The following is a 19,576-nucleotide window of genomic DNA, read 5'->3' as shown; positions in this document are numbered from 1 at the left end:
TAGTTGCTGAGTGGACGTCGTCCTCCTTCCGCTTGCAGTTCCTAATCATTCAGCATCTTCAGTTTGTCTGGCTGCCATATTGCAGAGGTCTGTTTTCGAAGCTCTGGTTTGATAGCATTTTCCTTAAGAAAAGTGGGGGAAATTGTGTACAGGGGCAGCAGTGGCCTAGTGGTTAAGAGCAGGCGCCCTCTAATCTGGAGGAACCGGGTTTGATTCCCAGCTCTGCCGCCTGAGCTGTGGAGGCTTATCTGGGGGATTCAGATTCGCCTGTGCACTCCCAACACACGCCAGCTGGGTGACCTGGGGCTAGTCACAGTTCTTCGGAGCTCTCTCAGCCCCACCCGCCTCACAGGGTGTTTGTTATGATGGGGGAAAGGGAAAGGAGATTGTCAGCCCCTTTGAGTCTCCTGCAGGAGAGAAAGGGGGGATATAAATCCAAACTCCTCCTCCTTCTCCTCTTCATAAGAACATAAGAACTAGTCTGCTGGATCAGACCAGAGTCCATCTAGTCCAGCTCTCTGCTACTCGCAGTGGCCCACCAGGTGCCTTTGGGAGCTCACGTGCAGGATGTGAAAGCAATGGCCTTCTGCTGCTGCTGCTCTGGAGCACCTGGTCTGCTAAGGCATTTGCAATCTGAGATCAAGGAGGATCAAGATTGGTAGCCATAGATCGACTTCTCCTCCATCAATCTGTCCAAGCCCTTTTTAAAGCTATCCAGGTTCGTGGCCATCACCACCTCATGTGGCAGCATCTTCTTCTTCTTCTTCTTCTTCTTCTTCTTCTTCTTCTTCTTCTTCTTCTTCTTCTTCTTCTTCTTCTTCTTCTTCTTCTTCTTCTTCTTCTTCTTCTTCTTCTTCTTCTTCTTCTTCTTCTTCTTCTTCTTCTTCTCCTTCTCCTTCTTCTCCTTCTCCTTCTCCTCCTTCTCCTTCTCCTTCTCCTTCTCCTTCTCCTTCTCCTCCTTCTCCTCCTTCTCCTCCTGCTGCTGCTGCTGCTGCTGTTGTTTGGGAGGGGGGTTCAAAATTCCCCCTGTCTGAGCACAATCAGCTGGAAGAAGAGTCTATTTTTGATCCGGTTACCTGAGTTCTCTTGGAAAGGAAAAGGACTGACTGTTCACTAAAGGCAGGCCAAGCGGAGCTGGCGAGAAGCTGGGAAGATTTCAGAGTCAGGGGAGCGCTGGGCCCGGAGGCCACCAAAGGGAGTTGTCCAAGACAGAGGAAGTTCCCAGTAGAATTCAGGGCTTCCAAATATAGCTGCTAGCAGGGTGATTTTGCTTTCAAATGCAAGGGGCAGAGAGGGGGAAGTGAACTGGTAGGTGGGGAAATGCAGAAGCTCTAGGGAAGTCAGAGAGATCAGAGGGCTACAGAAAGATCTGAGAGGTTTCTTCAGAGTCCAGGGACCTTGGAGGCAGGACAATTATTCAGCACATGCAGGCTCCAATGCAGGTTCGGTGCTGCAGCGTGCTTGTTAGCCGGATGTGATGGAATTGTACTGTAAAACTAGCTGAGAGAGCTCCGAAGAGCTGTGACTAGCCCAAGGTCACCCAGCTGGCGTGTGTGGGAGTGCACAGGCTAATCTGAATCCCCCAGATAAGCCTCCACAGCTCAGGCGGCAGAGCTGGGAATCAAATCCCAAAAAGCAGGAGCAGGAGTTTTGGATTTATCTCCCCCCATTCTCTCCTGCAGGAGACTCAAAGGGGCTGACAATCTCCTTGCCCTTCCTCCCTCACAACAAACACCCTGTGAGGTAGGTGGGGCTGAGAGAGCTCCGAAGAACTGTGACTAGCTCAAGGTCACCCAGCTGGTGTGTGTGGGAGTGCACAGGCGAATCTGAATTCCCCGGATAAGCCTCCACAGCTCAGGCGGCAGAGCGGGGAATCAAACCCGGTTCCTCCAGATTCGATACACGAGCTCTTAGCCTCCTACGTCACTGGGAGGGTTGCCTACACGGATTGGGGTTCCCGATCTTTGCAGGCAGCCCTGCTGACCCTCTCCCCAACTGTGAAACCAGAACCTGCCTTGCAAAAAGGGAGGGAGGGCTGCCCCAGTGATCTGGAATTTCCCGACCCTGCAGGCAATTAGAAAAGACAAAAAAGCTGATATTTATTGGCTTTTTTGGAGTTGGAGTTTTTTAGGGCGAGGATGCAACCCCCCCCCCAAAAAAAAAACATACTGAAATGGCTTTTTCTGTGGGGGTTTTTTGGATGGGGGGTGTCATTCAGATTTACTGAATGATCAGCCCCCAAACTAGGGGGTTTACAAAGGTGTCTCCTGTTTTCTTTCAGTTTTTTTCAAGCCCAGCCAGATGCCCATAATGGCGAGAAAGTTGCGTGCTTTTTGTAAAACGAAAGCTCTCACATACACCTGAAATCAGTGGCGTATCTGCCCAGGGACAAGGGATACCCTTGTCCCCGGGCACCACTCTTCTGGTCACGTGGGGGGTGCAAAATCGGCCCCCCACGTGACCAGGAAGTCCTACTGTCTCGTTGTTTTCACGTGCCTCGACCCCACCCTGGACTGCCCCCTCCCACCCTTTCCTGCTCCCCAAGCCCCTCCCCCTGGCCTCAGTGTTTATAAAAGAAGGTCTCCGAGGCCGGGAATGCAGTCTGTTCTGGCCTGCCTGGAGGGGAGGTCAGAAGAGATTGCAGGCTGCCAGCTGAGAGCCCAGATGGCAGGGGGAGTGGGTGGGGAGGTTGGCACCCTAGACCTTGCCCATGTCCATGGTGACATGGGCGGGGTCGAGGGCAGTGGGGGTGGAGCCTGGGGGCATCAGGGGTGGAGCTAGGGTGGGGGGGGCAGAGCCTGGGGGCATCCTGGAGACATTTGTCATTGGGCACCATTTACCCCTGGTATGCTTCTGCCTGAAATTTTAATGTATTTAAAAACATTCCTCTTCACATAGACTATAGGGTAGAAACATCAGATGCTGCTTTTTTGAGAGCGGAGCTCAGATAAGATAACATCACCTGAAATATCCACATGCACAACTGGCTCGGGTGCATTTGCAGAGCTGGGATTGACACCGGATTACAGAGCACAAACCTGCATCGAATCTGCTCCCTTAAGAACATAAGAACATAAGAACAAGCCAGCTGGATCAGACCAGAGTCCATCTAGTCCAGCTCTCTGCTACTCGCAGTGGCCCACCAGGTGCCTTTGGGAGCTCACATGTAGGATGTGAACGCAATGGCCTTCTGCGGCTGTTGCTCCCGATCACCTGGTCTGTTAATGCATTTGCAATCTCAGATCAAGGAGGATCAAGATTGGTAGCCATAAATCGACTTCTCCTCCATAAATCTGTCCAAGCCCCTTTTAAAGCTATCCAGGTTAGTGGCCATCACCACCTCCTGTGGCAGCATATTCCAAACACCAATCACACGTTGCGTGAAGAAGTGTTTCCTTTTATTAGTCCTAATTCTTCCCCCCAGCATTTTCAATGTATGCCCCCTGGTTCTAGTATTGTGAGAAAGAGAAAAAAATTTCTCTCTGTCAACATTTTCTACCCCATGCATAATTTTGTAGACTTCAATCATATCCCCCCTCAGCCGCCTCCTCTCCAAACTAAAGAGTCCCAAACGCTGCAGCCTCTCCTCATAGGGAAGGTGCTCCAGTCCCTCAATCATCCTTGTTGCCCTTCTCTGCACTTTTTCTATCTCCTCAATATCCTTTTTGAGATGCGGCGACCAGAACTGGACACAGTACTCCAAGTGCAGTCGCACCACTGCTTTATATAAGGGCATGACAATCTTTGCAGTTTTATTATCAATTGCTTTTCTAATGATCAATTGCTTTTCTAATGATCCCCAGCATAGAGTTTGCCTTTTCTACAGCTGGTACCCATTCCGGGTACCAGCAAGATCCACCGGCGGAAGAGCCGACGCCGGATGACCTGCCCGAACCCCGGGGAAATCCCTTCAATGGGTGCCAGCTCTCTGGGTGAGTGCTGTCAATTCACAACCAACCGATGGTGACCCCCAATGAGGAACTTTCAAGTTAAGCAAGAAGAGGGGGGTTGCATTGCCTGCCTCTGCGTAGTCTTCCTCGGTGGTTGGAAGGGGGACCACCAAGGAAGACCCCCCCCCCTTCTTGCTTAACTTGAAAGTTCCTTGTTGGGGTCACCATAGGTTGGTTGTGAATTGACAGCACTCACCTAAGGAGGCTTAGAGAACATGTTACCCACTGCCAGGGGTAACTAGAACGTGATTTCAGAGTGATTTCAGCTTTGGCACCAGTGAGCGGATGTAGAGGCAGGCTGCCTTCAGAGCAGAGATTCTTTATTGTGATTTCAAGCTCTTTCCAGGCCAGACTGCCCAGGACAGTAGCAGTACCAACATTTCAGAGTATCTTTAGGAGACCCTCCTGATGATACCACCCAAGTTTGGTAAAGTTTGGTTCAGGGGGTCCAAAGTTATGGACCCTCAAAGGTGTAGCCCCTATCTCCTATTAGTTCCCATTGGAAACAATGGATGGGGCACCCCCTTTGGGAGTCCATAGCTTTGGACCCCCTGGACCAAACTTCACAAAACCTGGGTGATATCAATAAGAGACTCTCCTGATACTAAATCCTAGGTTTGGTGAAGTCTGGTTCAGGGTGTCCAAAGTTATGGACCCTCAAAGGTGTAGCCCCCATCTCCTATTAACTCCCATTGGAAACAATGGGGAATGGGGCACCCCCTTTGGGAGTCCATTACCTTGGACCCCCTGAACCAAACCTCGCCAAACCCGGGTAGTATCATCAGGAGAGTCCCCCAAACAATCCCTGAAGGTTTGGTGCTGCTAGCCCAAACAATGCGTCCCCTGCAGGCCAAAACCTGAAAAAAAACATTAAAATGTTTTTAAAACTCACAAACGAAGGGGTGGAGCTTCGGACATAAATGGGGGGGTTGAACCCGAAGAAACCCCCCCCCCTTACCTATGTCTTTGGACCTCTGCATCCTCTGCAGGAAATCGCGAGCAGAAGCCCACAACCCGACAGATCCCGGCCCCATCCTGGGTACCAGCAAGATCCGCCGGCGGAAGAGCCGACGCCGGATGACCTGTCCGAACCCCGGGGAAATCAATCAAGCACTGACTTCCATTACCTTCAGAGAACTGAACCGCTCCTGCACGCTAGACGACTTGATTGAGAAATGCCTGCGCTCCTTTGGTAACGGAAGGGGTAGGGGTTGAGGGATCGGGGCCCTTCCCTTCAGGGGTCTGCGACCTGCGGCCCTCCAGATGTTCACGGACTATTCATGGCCAATTGGCCATGCTGGCGGGGCGGATGGGAATTGTAGTCCGTGAACATCTGGAGAGCCGCAGGTTGCAGACCCCTTCCTTAGCTCAAGCACTTTTGATGGTACTGTTGTGATATGTTGGGGGTGTCCTTCTGATATGAACCGATCTGGCAGTTGCCCACAAGAAAAGGACTTGCATCCCGGTTTCCCCTTACACTAGATTTAATAAGCAAGAAAAGGCTAAAAGATTGTGCCCATGTAACGATGGCTCAGTTGAATCTCTGGCCCACCAATTACTTCACTGTCTCAGATTCAAGGAAATCAGATCCAAGTATGTGAATCTCACTCCTTTACATTTACCCGATCTCCCCGATTTAATTAGATTACACGACTTGTTGGACAACCCTGATCCTTCTCTCTGTATGATAGTGGCAGACTTTCTCCTGGAAATTACTAAATGCCAGTAGATTTCCTTCGTCCTAATATGTATATCCTGTACTGTATATGCTTTTTAATCTGTTTTTATTATTGTTGTACTGCTGTCTATGCCAATAAAGGCTTGCTTCTAAAAGAACCTGGTTTAATCACGGGGGAAAAAAATGCCCAGGCGAACTTCTTGTTCCTTTAAGCAGGGTGTTCCCTATAGCAGAGTCAAGTGAATCAATAATATTGCTGGCTGCCAAGAAAATCATACCCCTGACCTAGATAGCCCAGGCTATCATTAGATCTCAGAAGCTAAGCAAAGGCAGCCGTGGTTAGTACTTGGATGAGATATCACCACGGAAGTCCAGGGTTGCTATGCGGAGGGGGGCAATGGCAGCCCACCTTTGAGAGTCTCTTGCCTTAAAAACCTGTGGGGTTGCCGTAAGTCTGCGGTGACTCACCTGCACTTCCCCCCCACCAAGAAAACCATGAACTTCAATGCGCTTTAACGGCGCTCATTAAACTGTAACGCCTTTTCAGCAACAGGGGCTGGTTCCTCTTAGTAACTGGAAGCTAGTGTCTCTTCGGCTCATTCCGCACATGCAGAATAATGCACTTTCAAACTGCTTTCAGTGCTCTTTGAAGCTGTGCGGAATAGCAAAATCCACTTGCAAACAGTTGTGAAAGTGGTTTGAAAATGCATTATTTTGCGTGTGCGGAAGGGGCCGTAATGAGAGTTTTCAGTTTTGTATATTATCCCTTGTTGTACGTCGCCCCGAGCCCTTTGGGGGAGGGCAACTCGTAAACCGAATAAATATTTAATATATAAAGGGTATCTATCAGCTGTCATCTGGGCTGACAAGTTCCCTTCTGCAGCCCGGATCTTCTTCTCCCCAAACCAGTGTTTCCCAACCTTTTCGAGGTCAGGGTACCCTTGACCTCACTCTTCATATCTCACAGTACCCCTGCCGCCACCCTCCACCTTCCCCTCCCATTGCCCCTGCTTGTCACACCCCCCACCTTCCCCTCCCAGGGTGAAGGGTAGCACTGGGGGGGGGGGGTGGCTGCTGACCTTGTGGCAGGCCCTGCCCCATGGGCCAGCTCCATGTCCTTGCTGGCGCCGGTGGGAGACACCACAAAAATGGAGGGGGGGTAGTGTTGCCGTGGTACCCCTGGGACATGCTCACGGCACCCCAGGGTACCAGGGAACCCTGGTTGAGAATGGCTGCCCCAAACAAATCAACCCACTGAACCTTTTCCCTCCTTTTCCAGATTTGGACGGCAACCTTTGTACCAGCGATTTCATGGTAAACATGACCCTAACTGTCCACAACTGGGTCGTGCCATCAGCGGAGTTAGCGCGCCGCCTCTCGACTTTATATCCTTTGTTCGGGTACCCGTGCTGCTGCTTCATCCGCAACACAGAAACGTGCCCTTAGCATTGAAACAAGTTCCAGTGTCAAGACCAGGGAGTGAGATATTTTGAATCGCTCTCTGTCCTTGAGCCAACCTGAGCTCTCCCCGCTCTCTAAATATAAAGAATGAGCCAGAGATAGTGTGGATGTTAGAAGAAAAATTACTCTGCCTGGCTCAAAAAAACAGCAATAAAACTATAACTTTTAATAGAAATAATTAAAAGCACTATATCTAATAGCCCAAATATCAACAGTGGGAAATGATGCAATACATGGACAACATTGACAGAAAGGGATCTGAAAATATACATGTAAGATAATCTGTTGATTTAATTACTGGGGTCTGCTTGATGCTTACTACTGATTTGCAAGGATTCCATTCAAGGCAGAGGTGGGATCCAGCAGGTTCTCACAGGTTCCCGAGAGTAGGTTACTAATTGTTTGTGTGTGCCGAGAGGGGGTTACTAATTGGTGATTTTGCCATGTGATTTTTGCCTTAGTTACGCCCCTCCTCTCAGCAGCAGCGCGCAGAGCTTGAAGCAGTCTAGCAGGAGGTGCACTGGCGTGTGTGTCAGCCTGCGCCTGCGTGCATTCGTTTCCCGCCCAAGGACTGGAGCAGCGGCTGTGTCCTTGCCACAGCCCCACCCAGCAATGCCCCGCCCCAGAATGCCCGCCCTCGCCCCCATCGTTTCCCGCCCAGCCCCATTGGCGCTACGCCACAGTTTGAATCCCACCACCATGGGAACCTGTTACTAAAATTTTTGGATCCCACCACAGACTCAAGGGATATTATTTATGTAGACAAGGACGTAGGTAAGGGGTGGGTTCACAGATTCAAACTCCCCCATTACATGTCTGAAGCAAATGGTCTCCGGGCATGCGCCCCTCCCCTACCTCCCCCACCGGCTGGGATCCCAGCCGGCAGTTGGCAGCCAGCAGTCCCTTCTGCCGACCTCAGAGAGCTGCTTTTATAAGCATTGAGGCCGGGGGGTGGGGGGTGGGGGGGGGGGGGGGGGGGGGGGGGGGGGGGTGGGGGGGGGGGGGGGTGGGGGGGGGGGGGGGTGGGGGGGGGGGGGGGTGGGGGGGGTGGGGGGTGGGGGGGGGGGGGGGTGGGGGGGGGGGGGGGTGGGGGGGGGGGGGGGTGGGGGGGGGGGGGGGTGGGGGGGGGGGGGGGTGGGGGGGGGGGGGGGTGGGGGGGGGGGGGGGTGGGGGGGGGGGGGGGTGGGGGGGGGGGGGGGTGGGGGGGGGGGGGGGTGGGGGGGGGGGGGGGTGGGGGGGGGGGGGGGTGGGGGGGGGGGGGGGTGGGGGGGGGGGGGGGTGGGGGGGGGGGGGGGTGGGGGGGGGGGGGGGTGGGGGGGGGGGGGGGTGGGGGGGGGGGGGGGTGGGGGGGGGGGGGGGTGGGGGGGGGGGGGGGTGGGGGGGGGGGGGGGTGGGGGGGGGGGGGGGTGGGGGGGGGGGGGGGTGGGGGGGGGGGGGGGTGGGGGGGGGGGGGGGTGGGGGGGGGGGGGGGTGGGGGGGGGGGGGGGTGGGGGGGGGGGGGGGTGGGGGGGGGGGGGGGTGGGGGGGGGGGGGGGTGGGGGGGGGGGGGGGTGGGGGGGGGGGGGGGTGGGGGGGGGGGGGGGTGGGGGGGGGGGGGGGTGGGGGGGGGGGGGGGTGGGGGGGGGGGGGGGTGGGGGGGGGGGGGGGTGGGGGGGGGGGGGGGTGGGGGGGGGGGGGGGTGGGGGGGGGGGGGGGTGGGGGGGGGGGGGGGTGGGGGGGGGGGGGGGTGGGGGGGGGGGGGGGTGGGGGGGGGGGGGGGTGGGGGGGGGGGGGGGTGGGGGGGGGGGGGGGTGGGGGGGGGGGGGGGTGGGGGGGGGGGGGGGTGGGGGGGGGGGGGGGTGGGGGGGGGGGGGGGTGGGGGGGGGGGGGGGTGGGGGGGGGGGGGGGTGGGGGGGGGGGGGGGTGGGGGGGGGGGGGGGTGGGGGGGGGGGGGGGTGGGGGGGGGGGGGGGTGGGGGGGGGGGGGGGTGGGGGGGGGGGGGGGTGGGGGGGGGGGGGGGTGGGGGGGGGGGGGGGTGGGGGGGGGGGGGGGTGGGGGGGGGGGGGGGTGGGGGGGGGGGGGGGTGGGGGGGGGGGGGGGTGGGGGGGGGGGGGGGTGGGGGGGGGGGGGGGTGGGGGGGGGGGGGGGTGGGGGGGGGGGGGGGTGGGGGGGGGGGGGGGTGGGGGGGGGGGGGGGTGGGGGGGGGGGGGGGTGGGGGGGGGGGGGGGTGGGGGGGGGGGGGGGTGGGGGGGGGGGGGGGTGGGGGGGGGGGGGGGTGGGGGGGGGGGGGGGTGGGGGGGGGGGGGGGTGGGGGGGGGGGGGGGTGGGGGGGGGGGGGGGTGGGGGGGGGGGGGGGTGGGGGGGGGGGGGGGTGGGGGGGGGGGGGGGTGGGGGGGGGGGGGGGTGGGGGGGGGGGGGGGTGGGGGGGGGGGGGGGTGGGGGGGGGGGGGGGTGGGGGGGGGGGGGGGTGGGGGGGGGGGGGGGTGGGGGGGGGGGGGGGTGGGGGGGGGGGGGGGTGGGGGGGGGGGGGGGTGGGGGGGGGGGGGGGTGGGGGGGGGGGGGGGTGGGGGGGGGGGGGGGTGGGGGGGGGGGGGGGTGGGGGGGGGGGGGGGTGGGGGGGGGGGGGGGTGGGGGGGGGGGGGGGTGGGGGGGGGGGGGGGTGGGGGGGGGGGGGGGTGGGGGGGGGGGGGGGTGGGGGGGGGGGGGGGTGGGGGGGGGGGGGGGTGGGGGGGGGGGGGGGTGGGGGGGGGGGGGGGTGGGGGGGGGGGGGGGTGGGGGGGGGGGGGGGTGGGGGGGGGGGGGGGTGGGGGGGGGGGGGGGTGGGGGGGGGGGGGGGTGGGGGGGGGGGGGGGTGGGGGGGGGGGGGGGTGGGGGGGGGGGGGGGTGGGGGGGGGGGGGGGTGGGGGGGGGGGGGGGTGGGGGGGGGGGGGGGTGGGGGGGGGGGGGGGTGGGGGGGGGGGGGGGTGGGGGGGGGGGGGGGTGGGGGGGGGGGGGGGTGGGGGGGGGGGGGGGTGGGGGGGGGGGGGGGTGGGGGGGGGGGGGGGTGGGGGGGGGGGGGGGTGGGGGGGGGGGGGGGTGGGGGGGGGGGGGGGTGGGGGGGGGGGGGGGTGGGGGGGGGGGGGGGTGGGGGGGGGGGGGGGTGGGGGGGGGGGGGGGTGGGGGGGGGGGGGGGTGGGGGGGGGGGGGGGTGGGGGGGGGGGGGGGTGGGGGGGGGGGGGGGTGGGGGGGGGGGGGGGTGGGGGGGGGGGGGGGTGGGGGGGGGGGGGGGTGGGGGGGGGGGGGGGTGGGGGGGGGGGGGGGTGGGGGGGGGGGGGGGTGGGGGGGGGGGGGGGTGGGGGGGGGGGGGGGTGGGGGGGGGGGGGGGTGGGGGGGGGGGGGGGTGGGGGGGGGGGGGGGTGGGGGGGGGGGGGGGTGGGGGGGGGGGGGGGTGGGGGGGGGGGGGGGTGGGGGGGGGGGGGGGTGGGGGGGGGGGGGGGTGGGGGGGGGGGGGGGTGGGGGGGGGGGGGGGTGGGGGGGGGGGGGGGTGGGGGGGGGGGGGGGTGGGGGGGGGGGGGGGTGGGGGGGGGGGGGGGTGGGGGGGGGGGGGGGTGGGGGGGGGGGGGGGTGGGGGGGGGGGGGGGTGGGGGGGGGGGGGGGTGGGGGGGGGGGGGGGTGGGGGGGGGGGGGGGTGGGGGGGGGGGGGGGTGGGGGGGGGGGGGGGTGGGGGGGGGGGGGGGTGGGGGGGGGGGGGGGTGGGGGGGGGGGGGGGTGGGGGGGGGGGGGGGTGGGGGGGGGGGGGGGTGGGGGGGGGGGGGGGTGGGGGGGGGGGGGGGTGGGGGGGGGGGGGGGTGGGGGGGGGGGGGGGTGGGGGGGGGGGGGGGTGGGGGGGGGGGGGGGTGGGGGGGGGGGGGGGTGGGGGGGGGGGGGGGTGGGGGGGGGGGGGGGTGGGGGGGGGGGGGGGTGGGGGGGGCGGGGGGTGGGCACTGGGGGGGGGGGGTATTCCCATCAGCCCCTACCAGCATGGCCAATTGGCCATGCTGACATAGGCTGATGGGAATTGTAGTTCCTGAACATCTGGAGAGCCGCAGGTTCCCTACCCCTGAGCTAGCTAAAATGGCACAGTCGTGGGACTTAGGACTGGCCAGCGCTGACGGTACCAACAGCTGTAGGTTATGCTTGCCGTGGGCCAGGGGCCCCTTGGGCTGTGTCAGGGGTGTAGACACCATGAGGACATGTGGGGACAAATGCCCCGGGCGCCCACCGTTTGATCACGTGGGGGCACAGAAAAATTTGGGTTCATTTCTATTTTTTGTTATTTTTAGTGTTTTTATTTTGTCAGCCAGCAGGGGGTGCAGTTTTTAGGCTAGCGGCACCAACATTTCAGGCTATCATCAGGTGGCACTCCTGATAATACCAGCCAAGTTTGGTGAAGTTTGGTTCAGGGGGTCCAAAGTTATGAACCCCCAAAGGGGGCACCCCATCCCCCATTGTTTCCAATGGGAACTAATATTAGATGGGGCTACCCTTTTGAGGGTCCATAACGTTGGACCCCCTGAACCAAACTTCAGTAACTCTAGCTGGTATCATCAGGATAGTCTCCCTCTATTATCACCCAGGTTTGGTGAATTTTGGTTCAGAGGGTCCAAAGCTATGGATCCCCAAAGTGGGTGCCCTATCCCCCATCCCATGGGAGCTAATAGTAAATGGGGTTACCCTTTTGAGGGTCCATCACTTTAGCCCCCCCTGAACCAAACTTCACCAAACCTGGGTGGTATCATCAGGAGAGTCTCCTGAAGATAGCCTGAAATTTTGATACTGCTAGCTTAAAAATTGCTCCCCTGACAAGCACCCTCATACTGCTAGCTTAAAAATTGCTCCCCTGACAAGGGTCCCTAGGTTAAAAAACCATTGAAAGTATTGTCAAAGGTTTTTACGGCCGGATTCAACTGGTTGTTGTGGGTTTTACAGGTTGTGTGGCCATGGTCTGGTAGATCTTGTTCCTAACGGTTCTCCTGCATCTGTGGCTGCCATCTTCAGAGGTGTATCGCAGAGAGAAGTCTGCTATAACAGAAGTCTGGACAAAGTGTATAACAGACTTCTCTCTGAAATTTCAATTTCAACGAGGGAGCCCAGAGTCTCCCTGTAAGGTGGATTTAAAAGGAGAATCTGGGCTCTCTAGTCTAAACAGCATTGAAAATGATGCTGTTTCAGGATGGATTCTCCCTTTATGGGGGATTTAAAAGGAGAATATGGGCTCCCTAGTTTAAACAACATTGAAAGTGATGCTGTTTCGGGGTGGATTCCCCCCCCAACAGCATCACTTCCAATGTTTTTTAAACGAGGGAGTCCTGAGTGTGCAGACTTGTGAGTTGGGGCATGTTCTATAATGTGATGGTGACTTTGAGATGACCTGGTACAAAAAAAATCATTTTTTTGTTGTGGGGGGTATGGCCACCCATACCGGATGTGTGTGTGTGTGTGTGTGTAAAACTCAGATTTTGCCATGAGCTCCATTTTCCCTAGCTATGCCTTTGGGCTGTGCAGCTGTGGCCCAGCTCACTAGCAGCCCTGCAAGAGAGCAGGCCCTGGGAATTTCCCTGCAAAGTTAAAGGGCCTACTTGGCCTTGCTCATGACCCACAATTTATAGGGCTGCCAATCTCCAGGTGGCACTTGGACAGGGGCAGAGCGCCCCTGCTGTGGTGCTGCCCACCCCAGAATGCCCCTGGAATGCCTTGCCGAGGCACGTGCCCGGAGCATCGCACCCTTCCATCCCATTGGCGCTACGCCACTGCACTTGGAGATTTCCTACTATTACAGCTGATCTCCAGGCGACTGAGATCAGTTCTCTTGGAGAAAATGACTGCCAAGGCCTCTAGCCTCATCTCGCCTAACTCTGCTCTCCCTAGGCCTCAATACCAAAATCTCCAGCTTTTCCCAACCCAGAACTTGCAACCCTGACAATTTGGAATATACATAATTTGCACCTGGCACCTGATTAGTATGGCCAACTTTCACGTGTGTTTGGGGGGATAGTGCTGGAGTTCTTCCAGAATTACAGCTGATCTCCAGATGCTAGAGAACCTGTAGAAATGGGCGGTTTTGGGTGGGCGGACTCTATGGTATACCATAGATCAGTGGTGGCGAACCTTTGGCACTCCAGATGTTATGGACTACAATTCCCATCAGACCATGCTGACAGGGGCAGATGGGAATTGTAGTCCATAACATCTGGAGTGCCAAAGGTTTGCCACCACGGCCATAGACTATAGGAGAAACAGAAGTCCCTCTCCAGGAATTTCACCCCAATCTCCAGGCATTTCCCAAGCCTACGACTGAACCCGCAAAGAATGACGAGGGGTCTTCTGTTCTAAATTAATGTAAACATTAACCAAGAATCCATGTACTCTTTGGTGCAGTTCTTGTAAGCGCAGGCATGTACGTACCCAAAGGAAAGGGGCTCACTTTTATAGTGAGAAACAGTGACGAGGTTTTCTTGAACATGAAAACTGACGGGTGCTTTGGAAGGGACTCTTCAGAGTTACCCCCCTTTTCTCTCCCTCCCGCAATTAATCCCCATGCCATGGGCTTTGGGGGAAACTATAGCCTCAGTTCTGCCTTCACAACCCTCCTGCAAGGATAAACTGAGAGACAGTGTCCCAGAGATGCCCAATGAGCTTCATGGCTATGTGCACATTCAAACCTGGGAGTTTCTGGTCCAAGTCAGACATTCCGATCTCTACACCAGGCTAGCTCTGAGACATATTGATTGGCAGTATGTGACTCTGGGAGTTTTGGCTTTCTGGATTCTGACATTCTTGAAACACAATCACCACTATCTTTAAGAGTGCAATGTCAACGTTAGCCTAAATAAACTCAAAAATACACACGTTGCACTCTGGCTGTGTCCAGTCTTATATATTGATCTTACGACAAACGGAAGGCAGAGATGGGAGCGGGCAACTCTTAACAGAGAGCCAATATACCCATTAGAAGCCTCAAAGAACTGTTAGAAGTTGATTGAACACACTGACATACTGAGGATGACGCACGAAAAACATTCTATACGCGCGAGACGTTTTTATGTAGAACCTACAGAATTGGAATATGGACTATATGGAACTGAAGCTTTGTTTCTGAACAAAGAATTGAAGGGACTAAGTGATTATTTATGTTTAGTTATAAGAGTTGGAAGACTTATGCTGTATCTTTAAGAACTTTGTTAGAGAAATAAGGAAATGTAAACACAAATAGAAGTGTTAAGCTGTTTAATTATATGTAAGATCAATATATAAGACTGGACACAGCCAGAGTGCAATGTGTGTATTTTTGAGTTTATTCTTGAAACACAACCAGGAAAACCCCAGAACTCTTGACTCCCAATTCCTCGTGCTCCCAATGCAGCCTAGGAGTTCTGGCTTCTTAGTATTTTTCTGCCAGTGTGGAGTTGTGATAAACGAAGACCAGGGAGAGTAGCATACAAACCCCTTCTCTGCCATAAAGCTCTGCGGGTATCCTGGGGACAAGCAACCCAACCTACCCCACAAGGTTTTTGTGAAACTGCAGAAGGAAGGAACGCAGATGCTGTGGCGTGCTCCTTTGAGGAAAAGAGAAATGAAAAGCCACTAGGTCAGTGGTGGCGAACCTGTGGCACGGGTGCCAGAGGTGGCACTCAGAGCCCTCTCTGTGGGCACGCACAAACAGAGTCGCCCCCCCCTCCCCCCACAAATCTAGGCTGGCCTGGGCCGCTGGGCTCGATTATTAGCATTAAACCTAAGACCTAGTTTTGGGGAAGCAGTGTAGGTAACCCTGTTAAGCGCTGTTAAACCCCACTGATTTTCATGTGAAGAACTAAAGTGTGATCCTTTACCTGGGAGTAAGCTTGGTTGCTGCTTCTGAGTAAACCCTCCTAGGGTCGTGATTCACCCGTTGGAAGAGTTGCCTGGTTGCTTCAAAGCCAAGCCACCAACTACCACCAAGCTTACTCCCGAGTAACGCACGCCTCGGAGCCAACCTTTTTTTCTAAACTAAAACCTCAGTATACAGGTTAAATTGCCGTGTTGGCACTTTGCGATAAATGAGTGAGTTTTGGGTTGCAATTTGGGCACTCGGTCTCGAAAAGGTTCGCCATCACTGCACTAGGTTAAGCCTGCCAGGCCAACCCATGTTGTGTGCTCCTCTCTGCCCTTCTGCATTTCTGGCCAAGGGTTCCTCTGCTCATGCCAAGGATTCCTCACGTCTCAACCTAACTCGGCTTTCATCCCTTGCATCCCTCCAGCATCGCCCACATCCCTTCGAACAGCTACGAAAGCAGCCCCGGCTGTGGAAAGAAACGGAAGGTGTCGTTGCTGTTCGACCACCTCGACGCAGGCCAGTTGGCGAACCACCTCAGTTACCTGGAGTTCAAGGCCTTCTGCCGCATCTCGGTAGGGACCAGCGAGAATCAGCAGGAATGCACATACTCAGAGGTGGGATCCAGCAGGTTCTCACAGGTTCCCGAGAGTAGGTTACTAATTATTTGTGTGTGCCGAGGGGGGGTTACTAATTGTGTATGCTGTGTTGTACACCACTCAGAGCCCTTCGAGGGAAGGGCGACATATAAATCTGATAATAAATAAATAAATAAACTTCCTTTGTGGGATATCTGGTTAACAGAACATTGGACCTTGGGTCTGCTCCAATGTGCCAAATTCTTCTGTTCTTATATACTGGACAGTACCTGGACTTCCAGAGTTACGTTTTGCATGGCTCGGTTCACGGCAGCCCGGCCCTGGAGCGTTCCATCGCCTTGTGCAACAGCATCTCCCAGTGGGTGCAGGTCATGATCCTCAGCCGGCCGACAATCCAACAGCGAGCTGAAGTCTTCACAAAGTTCATCTGTGTGACTCAGGTGAGGCGTCTTCTTGCTTTGCGGGGCAGCCCAAAGCTGGGTTGGAATAAGAATGGTAGGGAAGAAATGGGTTGACTCACTGTTACCGGTTCCTTTGGAATTCATGGCCATTCACGCACTAACTCCCAGCGGATTTGGAGTATTTCTTTCCGAAGCTTTCCCCCCTAAGATGGGGTGACTAACCTATGATGCTCCAGATGTGCATGGACTACAATTCCCATCAGCCCCTGCCAACATGGCCAGTGGTGGGATCCAAAAATTTTAGTAACAGGTTCCCATGGTGGTGGGATTCAATCTGTGGCGTAGCACCAATGGGGCTGGGCGGGGCATGATGGGGGCATGGCCGGGCATTCCTGGGGCGGGGCATTCCTGGGCGGGGCTGTGGCAAGGACACAGCCGCTGCGCTGGTCCTTGGGCGGGAAACAAATGCACGCAGGCGCAGGCTGCCACGCACGCCGGTGCACCTCTTGCTAGATGTTTCAAGTTCTGCGCACTACTGCTGAGAGGAGGGGTGTAACTAAGGCAAAAATCACGTGGCAAAATCACCAATTAGTAACCCCCTCTCGGCACACACAAATAATTAGTAACCTGCTCTCGGGAACTTGTGAGAACCTGCTGGATCCCACCTCTGAGCATGGCCAATTGGCCATGCTGGCGGGGGCTGGTGGGAATTGTAGTCCACGAACATCTAGAGCATCATAGGTTGGCCACCCCTGCCCTAAGGCGTCAGGAGATATATTCCCTTTCCCCTCGCCTTTCTCCTGACATCTGCTGCGGGGCGGCAATTACTCTTCTGAGAGGATTCGACTTTTGACGGGCCAGGTTTCCGTCTCGTTCCCATGACGTCAATCATGGGGGCATCTTTATTTTTTGCATGCAGTTGAATGAACACATCTGCATGGCTCTGAAGCGACACTCTCATGTTGAGTTGACAGCGCATAAGGAGAGCAGGCGGGTTACAAATATCAGATAGGCTTTGATTAGTGATTAAATAGTTTCAAGAATGCATTTAAGCATAAGCATAAGCATTTGGGGGGGGGGGGAATTGTAGTCCATAACAACTGGAGTGCTCAAGGTTATTCACTCCTGTAATTCAGTAATAGGATCACTAGCGGCAGTTCCAGAGGGTGGTACACATTCCCCCATAATTTGTAAGGTGGTCCTTATAAGGGCAGAAAGGCAGGGTGCAAAGTTTGTAAATAAGTAAATAACACAATATAATATATATTTTTTGCGGATTCAGCTCTCCCTAGACCTCTACTACACAGATGAGGAAATCTACACGCTGTCGTATGCGCGTGAACCCCGCTACCCTAAATCCTTGGTAAGCCGCAGGCGAACGGGAGGAGGGGAGGCTGGGGTCCCCTACGTGGTTCCTATAAATGCCGTGGCACCTTTAGAAAGTGGGCAGGGCTAAGTATGTCTTGAGCCCAGGGGTGGGATCCAAAAATGTTAGTAACAGGTTCCCATGGTGGTGGGATTCAAACTGTGGCGTAGTGCCAATGGGGCTGGGCAGGGCACGACGGGGGTGGGGCATTCCTGGGCGGGGCTGTGGCAAGGACACAGCCGCTGCGCTGGTCCTTGGGCGGGAAACGAATGCACGCTGGCGCAGGCTGCCACGCACGCCGGTGCACCTCCTGCTAGACTGCTTCAATTTCTGCGCTCTTCTGCTGAGAGTAAGGGCGTAACTAAGGCAAAAATCACGTGGCAAAATCACCCATTAGTAACCCCCTCTCGGCACACACAAATAATTAGTAACCTACTCTCGGGAACCTGTGGGAACCTGCTGGATCCCACCTCTGCTTGAGCCCCACAATGCTTGTGATTGGCTGTGAGGCCTAATAGGCATTTTCTTAAGCAGAGCTCCTGCCATATATGTTATTACGAGAGCTGTGCACACTCTGAAACATTGTGGTTGGCTCCATTGCCCACAGCAGGCATTTTGTGGCGGCGCCCCCAGCCCCCACACTATGCCAGGATTCCAAAGGTGCCCGTAGGCTCCACAAAGGGTGGGGACCCCTGAGTGAGGGCTCCAGTTGTCCCGTCTTTTAAACAAGACCCTCTTATTTGGCCACAGCCAGCCACACAGTTCAAGCCGCCTGTGGTAATGGAATGGGCACCCCGAATGGCCCCGAAAGCCGACCGGACCACCATCAGGAAGCACGTCCAGCAGCTGGTTGAGGTAAGGAGAACCCCGTCTTTCTTGATGCTGTTGGGAGAACCACACCTGGTGCGTGTGTTTCCCTTGCGAAAGTGGCAGAGCGGCACAGAGGCTGAACACAGGGACGCTTACCTGGGCACACACGCGTGGCTGAGCTGGCTAGAGAGAACTTCAGACACAAAAGAAAGTCAGAGTCATTTGTAGTTTCTAATCTAATGAAAAGAGTATTTATTAGTGAACTCCATTCTGGATAGAAAGGTGGAGAGATAGGTTCACTATCTATTCTAATCTAGCTGGATGGAGGCGGATGCTCGAGGTATGCATCCTCTCCCTAGGCATGGTGAAAGGTAAGATGGAGAGGGTCCGAGAAGAAGGCGGAAGCAAGGGAGGAAGTCCCTAAGAGTATCAGTCTACATCAAAGGGATAGAGTCAGCATGATAGAGTAAAGGTGACAAATTCCTAAGTCCCTATCTATCTATCTATCTATCTATCTATCTATCTATCTATCTATCTATCTATCTATCTATCTATCTATCTATCTATCTATCTATCTATCTATCTATCTATCTATCTATCTATCTATCTATCTATCTATCTATCTATCTATCTATCTATCTATCTATCTATCTATCTATCTATCATTTTTATTTTTATTTTTATTTTTATTTATTTATTTATTACATTTAGTATACCGCCCTATCCCCGAAGGCCACTAGCTCGCTAGTAAAAAAAAACACGCTCTGTAGGATGAGGCAGGAAACAGCGTAAAGTCCCTTTCTTCCAACAGATGCCAGGAATTTGGCGCTGAGAAGGTTCGTGAGCTGCTCTCTGACAAAATTCTAAACTAAAAAAACTGCAGTAATTGTTTTCCCACTCCTCTAAATCAGTTTTCCTCAGGTCCTTTCTTTTGCCCTGCAGACATTTGGGGGTACTGTTACCTGTTTATCAGTAGCCTACTGAATTAGCACAAAGGGTGGAGCAGAGCTTTCAAACCTAGAAACAAAACTGATCAAAAATAGGTCGGGTTTTTAAAGAAATGAGATTCACTTTGAAACATAAAAGACATCTCTAAACAGCTCCCTGTCCTGTAGGGGTGGATTCTAAGGCCCTTTCCCCACTCACCGCTTGCTGCGTGCTACTCTCGCCGAGTAGCACGGGGTCCAACTGCACTCCCCACTACAGGGGCGGCTACAACGCAGCCGCCCCGACTCCTCACTACTCTTAAGCGCCCCCTCAGCCCTTGGTCATTCTGGCGCTGCTCAAAGCGGTAGCACAGATGACCCAGCAGCTGGTGCGGAGCAGTCAGAAAGCCCGGGGAACCACTGACCACCAGCTAAAAAGGTCCTGGACCAGACGAACCGGACATCATTTTAAAAATGGGGAAACGGCCTAACTTGAGCTAATTATAATATTCTGAAGCCCACGGCTTAAGAGACAATCACCAGGGCTCCAGCAAAAACCAGCACAAAGAAGCTGCACA

General features: G+C 56.5%; 1 protein-coding gene across 1 annotated transcript in view; it reads left to right on the top strand.

Annotated features, from left to right (window-relative positions):
* Positions 1–19,576, top strand: part of RASGRP4 (RAS guanyl releasing protein 4) — a 35,197-nt gene that overhangs the window by 4,977 nt on the left and 10,644 nt on the right. Inside the window, 6 exon segments of the mRNA XM_048501732.1 lie at positions 4,940–5,142; positions 6,908–7,028; positions 15,324–15,471; positions 15,762–15,935; positions 17,179–17,259; positions 18,013–18,117. Coding sequence (XP_048357689.1) covers positions 4,940–5,142; positions 6,908–7,028; positions 15,324–15,471; positions 15,762–15,935; positions 17,179–17,259; positions 18,013–18,117 — 832 coding nt within the window.

Source organism: Sphaerodactylus townsendi, linkage group LG06 (assembly GCF_021028975.2).
Source record: "Sphaerodactylus townsendi isolate TG3544 linkage group LG06, MPM_Stown_v2.3, whole genome shotgun sequence".
Lineage (NCBI taxonomy): Eukaryota > Metazoa > Chordata > Lepidosauria > Squamata > Sphaerodactylidae > Sphaerodactylus > Sphaerodactylus townsendi.
This window is presented reverse-complemented; position numbering and strand designations above follow the sequence as displayed.